At 47.0% G+C, this 6919-nt stretch overlaps 1 protein-coding gene across 2 annotated transcripts; it reads right to left on the bottom strand.

The window, feature by feature from the left end:
• Window positions 1-258: 258 nt before the first annotated feature.
• On the bottom strand, window positions 259-6828 carry CCDC70 (coiled-coil domain containing 70). Of its 2 annotated transcripts, none has more exons than XM_027590602.1 (2): window positions 6642-6828; window positions 259-1145 (listed from the first exon to the last, which is right to left on the bottom strand). In XM_027590602.1, exon 2 carries the CDS (start codon window positions 1096-1098, stop codon window positions 397-399), a length of 702 nt encoding a protein of 233 aa, XP_027446403.1. In that variant the 5' UTR covers window positions 1099-1145; window positions 6642-6828; the 3' UTR covers window positions 259-396. The 2 variants fall into 2 exon arrangements, with proteins under 2 accessions (XP_027446403.1, XP_027446404.1); XM_027590603.1 differs by lacking the exon at window positions 6642-6828 and adding an exon at window positions 2616-2752.
• Between the last annotated feature and the right edge of the window lie 91 nt (window positions 6829-6919).

Genomic DNA, 6919 nt, shown 5'->3' with positions numbered 1-6919 from the left:
GGTGGCTCAGCTGCTCTCTGTCCCTATCTGTCTCTAGCCGGAGTTGTCTGAGCCTCTCTTCTCTCCCATTCTGACCTTCAAAGAGAGCCACAGGGTCTCTGTTCACAAACACACACACATGCGGGGCTCATGGTGAAGTGCCCAGAACCAAGCTGTATGCAGATAGCAGTACAGCCTGGAGCGTGGGCATATGGCCTTGGAGACTCACAAAGACTGGAAAAAATGAAGCTGGCCTTATTGAAGAAGTTGTTTATTCAAACCTCTCCTCAGGACTTTATTAGATCTTTTGAAGCAAGGAGACCAGTAAGTGCATATTTTCTCCTGCACGTGGGGTCACCCCGGACTTGAATCCCAATCCAGCAGAGTCTGGACCCCACGGCCCTTCATCTCCTCTGCTCAAGCTCTGCCTCGGGAGAAGGCTGCTGATTGCGGCCCTCCATCGACGTTATAGTGCCTGTCTTCAGGTATCTGCTCCTCAGCAATATGGCCACCACCTTCTACCCAGAATGCTTTCTCCTCCTCCCAGAGGGCATTCTCTTCCTGCCAGAGGGACTTTTTATCCTCCCACAGGGACTTCTCCTCCTCAAGAAGAGCTCTTTCCTCTACCCGCAGGGCTTTCTCTTCCTCCCACAGGACCTTGTCCTCCTGAAGAAAGTTCCGATCTCTTTCCCATAAGGCATTGTCCTCTTTCCAAAAGGCCTTATCCTCCTTCCAAAAGGTACGGTACTTTTTCCAAAAGGTTTTCTCTTCTTCTCGGAAAGATTTTTCTATTTCCCAGAAGGTTTTTTCCTCTTTCCAGAAGGCTTTCTCCTCTTCCCAGAAAGGTCTCTCCTCTTCCCAAAAACCTAAGATCTGACCCCGGAAAGCACGGATCTTGCCTCGGAAATTCCACATCTCTTCCCTGAAGTTTTCTATTTTCTCGCGAAAAATTTTCATCTCTTCCCGAAAAGCCTTTTCTTCCTGCAGCTTATGGATTAGTTTCTTCTGGCGAATGTTGGGTGAGGAGCCCACCATTGACCGGAAGCAAGCAAGCCCCATCCATTTGCTCACCTTGAAGGGAAACATCTTCTTAGTCAGCCAGAATGGTGGGGTGGTCATGATGGAGGACAGGGCTGTTGGCCAAGTCCAGGTCAGCTAGTCGAACCCTGTGGGGGCAGCACAAGAAACATGTTCATGAGTATCACATGCCAGAGAACAAGCCCTTGGGTCTGTATCATTTGATTTGGAAAAATTTAACCGTTTCTCTCTTTGTCCCATCGGCTGTGTTTGTGAGAGCCGAGGTTGGGTAGACAAACACTCTGAGGGGCCATGGCTTTGGGCTGAAGAGGCGGTCAGTATATTCAAGCTCAAGGCTGCTAAAATCACAGAATCTCAGCCAACAAGGACAGGGGTTCTCAACTAGGGTATCAGAACACATGAGTATGTCATGGTCACTTAAGGTGTGTGTCACAGGATTTTTTGCTTTTAAATAATAAAGTACTGTAACCCCCAAATGATTTACTTTTGTTAAACCAACCAGAATTCATTTAAAGTTTTGGCATTCTCACTTGGGGATTGCTCAGAACATTCACATGGGCAAGCTCACAGCAGGGTGCCACGTATGTGAATGTGCTGTTATAGGTCACCCGGAAAACAGAGGGTGAGACCCACTGACATAGAGGGGACTATTTTAGTAGAAGAGTCTTTGGCGGGGGAACAGAGGCTCAAAACAATAAGGTAGGAGACAATGCAAAATGTTGGCAAGGCTATGGAAAAGAGGAGCTCTGACAATATGGAGTAGCACTGAACAATAGGGAAGACATTTGATGACCCAGCAGCTCCGCTTCCAGACATGTACCCCGAGGAAACTTATGAATCGTGACCAGGATACACATACAAGAATGTCTGAGGAGCTTTGTTCAGGAAAGCTCAACACTGCAAACAATCCAATGACGATCACAATAGAATGGAATTTAAAAATGGTAGTCTATTCATGCAATGGATAGCATAGCTACGTGCAATAATGTGGGTGAATCTTATAAACATAATGTTGAACGAAAGAAGCAGGATCAAAGAATTTCAAAAAATAAATTCCCAAACAGACAAAACCGAACTCTGTTGTTTATGGAAATATACATAGGTGATAACACAAAAAGGCGCAGCAAGGAAGTGAGTCCCGTAATTCAAGATAGTGGTTACTTGTAGGGGGGAGGATGGGGAGGGGAGGCGTGATACTAAGGGTGGTGACTAGGTGAGGACGTGAGGGGGGCTTCTGAGGGGCTAGCAGCCTTCTATTTCTTTACTTGGATGCTGGTTGCATGTGTGTTCATTATAAAAATGTGCTAAGCTGGATGTATATATTTTATGTACTCCAGTAAATGTATTATATTTCACAACAAAATATAAGTTAGGGAGAAGGGAAGGAAGGAAGAGAAAGAAAGAAGAAAGGAAAAGAACAGAACAGAGAGAGAGAGAGAGAGAAAGGAAAACATCGCCATACACCTCAGGTATCAGATATCAGAACTTTCAGAACTATCCACAGAAATTCCGGTAACTACAAAGGTGGGTTGAGGGATGAGAAGGTCCGGACATTGTAGAATGGGCAGAAGCAGGGAAGATAAGGGGGGGGCATGCACCTGGTGAGGACATTGACTTCCATTTTGAGCCTTCTGGAAGCAGCTGCCGGGGTCGGCTTCACTCAGCGGGCCTCGCCAAGCACCGCGCGATGGAGCAACATGAATCCCTTTGGGAGATTTCTGGGCTTTCTCCTTTTGTCCATTTTCTGACTTGGGAGCAGCCGCGCTACGTGTGCGCGCACGCTCATGGTGAAGAGATGGACGGTGGCTCCACTGCGGGCAGCTGGAGGCACCAACGTATCCACCCAGCCACGCAAGCCAGAAACCTGGAGCTTATCCCCGACTCCCTCCTCTTCCTCACCAGACTTTGAATCCATCATCAACCCTCCCAGTTAACGTTTCTTGAAACCATGCCCCCTGCTTCATCTCACTGACGGCAGCTGGCTTAGGCCAGGACCCCTGTGACTGTCCCACCGGTCTCTCGGGGATTGAGCTTACCCTCCCATCCGCCCCTACTGTAGCCCCAGGGGTGTTTCTAAAACATATCACATCACACCTGCTCACAAAACCCTGAAGACCCCACAGTCAAATCCAAACACCCTAATAAGGTTCCCATTGTCTCCAAAGCTAAGTTTCAGTAAAAATGGGCTATATCCAGTGCTCTGGACGAGACCCTCAGTTTCTTGCCTCCAAGCCAAGGAATGTGCTGCATCCTCTATACAGATTTTTTTTTTCTCCCATTGTGGGCTTGAATTCCTGTCCACAGCTGTCCCCTCTGAAAGCTACTTGGACCCTCCAGGGGCGCCTGGGTGGTGCAGGCAGTTAAGCATCTCTCCAACTCTTGGTTTTACCTCAGGTTGTGATCTCAGGGTCGTGAGATCGAGCCCTGCATCAGGCTCTGTGCTCAGCAGGGAGTTTGCTTGAGATTCTCCCTCTCTCGCTGCCCCTCCCCACCATGCTTTCTCTCTCTCTCTCAAATAAATAAATAAATCTTAAAAAAAAAAAAGCTACTTGGACCCTCCATATGAAGTCATCCACCACCTCCTCGATACTACTGTGTCTCCCCACTCCCCTGATTTACTTGTCGCACTTGGTTGAAATTAGGTGTGGGCGTGCCTTGTTGCCGTCCCTGTAACCCAGTATCTAATATGAAGCTGTGGGTATAAGAGGTAATTGATAAAAATGTTGGTTGACTTGAGCTAAATTTCACGGAATTTTGGAATTTTGATTTTCTATGTTGTATTATGGTTATTTGTCTTATTTATGTAACTGTTGATATCTCAAGGTGGGAGAAAGTGCCTCCTTCTTCAAGGGCCTACATTTATTTCTTTCCTTTATGAGAACACAAAGCAGGCCCTCAATAAGTGCTTGTTGAACTGGATTAGGAAACTCTATGAGCAAAGCCTCAGGGTCAACTAGAGTCCAGGATAGCAGTCAACAACAATCAGCTTTCTAATTAATAATGTCAGGAACAACATCAACTACCTGCTCATTTATTCAGCCCTTTTATGCTGGGCACTTCACCAGCATTACCTGTTTAATCCTTTTAACCACACTGTGAGATAGGCGCCTTGATTAACCTCGTTATACAAATCAGGCTTGAGTAAGTTAAAAACCTGTTCAAACAATTAAGTAGTTGAGTCAAGATTCTGCTAGTAAGTGCTAGAAGTGCATTATGTGGTCAAGCAATACTGCTTGTAAACACCATCGGGCTGATATTTTCACTAGGAAGATGTGTGTGTGTGTGTGTGTGTGTGTGTGTGTGTGTGTGTGTGTGTGTGTGTGTGTTTAAGAGAGAGACAGCATTTGTATCAAGCCCTGGACCTAATGATAACAATGATAACATTTAGCAACTTGGTCACTAATTTTAAATGAATCTTTTTTCTCCTCATACAATCCTACTGCTGGAGGAAAATATGCCGATACCCACACTAAAAGGCGTATCAAAGAACATGGAACGTTACCACCGAAGAAAATAACTATATTTTTCAACAAACAACAACAAAAAAGACTCACAAAAGTCTACTTTTGTATGTGAGACCTGTCCTCAATTTGCAACAAAACAAAACAAAAACCAACCAACCAACAACAAAAACCACTTTTGTGCAGGCTTCTGACTTTCTTCTGAAATGTTTCCTGAACCTATCCCAACACCAGAAGGAACCACCTTCCAAATTACACTAAAGCTTTATTTCTTACTCCTTGGGAAAGTTTCGCACTAACAGAGCACGCACGGAATCAGATTAATAAATTCCTTTTTCCTTTTGGCCAGAGATGCCAACTGTTGCCTAATTCCGCATTTCCCTCTGTCCAGCTTCTTCCAAGCTCTTCTTCTCTGGCTCTTCCCGCGGCCGCACACATTCTGCTGCTCTAGCACCAGTTGTTGCTCTTGGCGGGCCTTCCTCTGAGGGCTGAGCTCCACAAACAAACAGTGGGGGCATTCATGAGGAGAGAGCCGCACAAAGCTGGGTGGAAAAGTCAGTTCTTGGGGGCTGGCTCAGTCCACGGAGTCACTCGAGAATAGGACAAAACTACAAATTGTAGGTCCGTGAGCACCACGTGTTCACTCTACCTGCTTTTCCCCCTGAGTCTGACTGCCTGCTTGGCAACAGCAGGAGAAATGCGCTTATGGCACTTGTTGACAAGGAACTTGTCCTTGTATTGTATTATAAGTGTTCGGGGACTGCCCCTTGTTGCCAGAGGAGCTGGGTTCCTACGTGTGGAGAAACAGAGGCCCCCGGGCTGAAATTTCTTCAGCTTCCAGCTCTCCTCTTGGCACCCACATCCGGGTTAATGCCCTCCTCTGGGCTCCCGGGCAAAGCTGGACCCTCCCCCCATCTCCTCACAACCCAGTGGGGACCTTATTTCCTCAGGGATCCCTCACTCCTGGGCCTTCCCCGTCTCTCTCTCTCTGCTCATTCTGGCCTCTGGACACACAAACACAGTCCAGTCCCTCTCATCTTCAAGCCACCACTCAAGTGCCCGACCACAGGATCCGCTAACTCCCTGTGCCCATTTGCGAGCCCTCTCCTCCTTGAAGAGTCTTCTCAGAGAGCAGCCACCAACCGCTCTCCACCACTTCTGAATTGCACGTACGCCTCATCCTCCAGCCATCTGTCTTTTGCCTCCTTACTCCACCGAAACTGTATTTGTTAAGATCAAGAGTGACTGGCTGGTTGTTCAGTCCTTCGTCCTCACTGACCTCTGGGCAGCATTTGACTCTAGTCCTTCTTGAATCTCTTTCCCCTTGGCTTCTATAACACCAGGCCATCCTGCTCCGGTCCCACCTCCCAGGCCGCTCTTTCTCCATCTGTTTGTGGACCCCTTTTCCCGATGGAATGTGCTTTATCCACAGAAGGCAGTACCCACCTCATGGAGCTCTTATAGGAAATAAATTGGGTATGTCGAGTGCTCAGCCCAGTACCTGGCCCATAGCAAGTGCTCAATAAACAGAAAACCATTTTTGCCTTATCTCTCAGCCACCCTCCCTGATGCCTAGGCTCTGGCCATGCGCAATCCCTCAAACATGCCAAGGTTTCCTCAGTTCCCCGCCATGCTGTTCTCTCTCCCTGGATAGCCTTGCCTAACCTCACTTCACTTCACCTAGCTAACCCTTCAGGACACGGCTACCTCCTCTAGCAGCCTCTCCCGACACCCCTGTCTCCACCAAGTTAAGACTGAGAGTATGCGCCTCTTGTCCCACCAGGAACACTTTGTCTCACATCTCTGTGCCCGGCATCCAGCACGACAGGTACATAATACATGTTAAGTAAATGGTAGCTGAATGAAGGGGAGTCTCCAGGTTAGTATGTTAGAGAAAAACTCATTTGCAAGTTTTTCTCGCAATCACTTAAATTATCTTTGAGGAAGAGGTAAATTAAGTACAATATCAAATGTGTATTTAGACATAAAGCATAAGATAAAACTGTAAACGTGTACTACAGAGATATAAAAACATGAATCAAAGAAACACGCCTAATCTTCAATATTGTACTTCAGGACAGGAATCTAGTTTTAAGGAAACCATTATATATAACTCTATGCTTTGAACCGATGCTATCCAATCTAAAGCCAATAGTTACTTACTGCTTAGCTGTTTCCCAACTGGGCAAGTACTGTAGCCCTCAGAGGGCTGGCGATCATTGTCACATCACAGACCCCCTAAGGCTGTTTGCAATGACCCCTCTGCCCCTCTCAGGCCTGACTCACAGGGTAGGGAGGGCCAGGTTGGGTTAGAGACTTTAAGGTTTGGAGAGAGAAACACTTGCCCATCTTCCATCTTTGACTTCACCAATAGGGTGGCTGTTGATGACTCGCAAATGATTGTTACCTCACATTCTACCTGGATTGTGTCCAGGAGCAGG

This window comes from Zalophus californianus, chromosome 3 (assembly GCF_009762305.2).
Source record: "Zalophus californianus isolate mZalCal1 chromosome 3, mZalCal1.pri.v2, whole genome shotgun sequence".
NCBI classification, from domain to species: domain Eukaryota; kingdom Metazoa; phylum Chordata; class Mammalia; order Carnivora; family Otariidae; genus Zalophus; species Zalophus californianus.
This window is presented reverse-complemented; position numbering and strand designations above follow the sequence as displayed.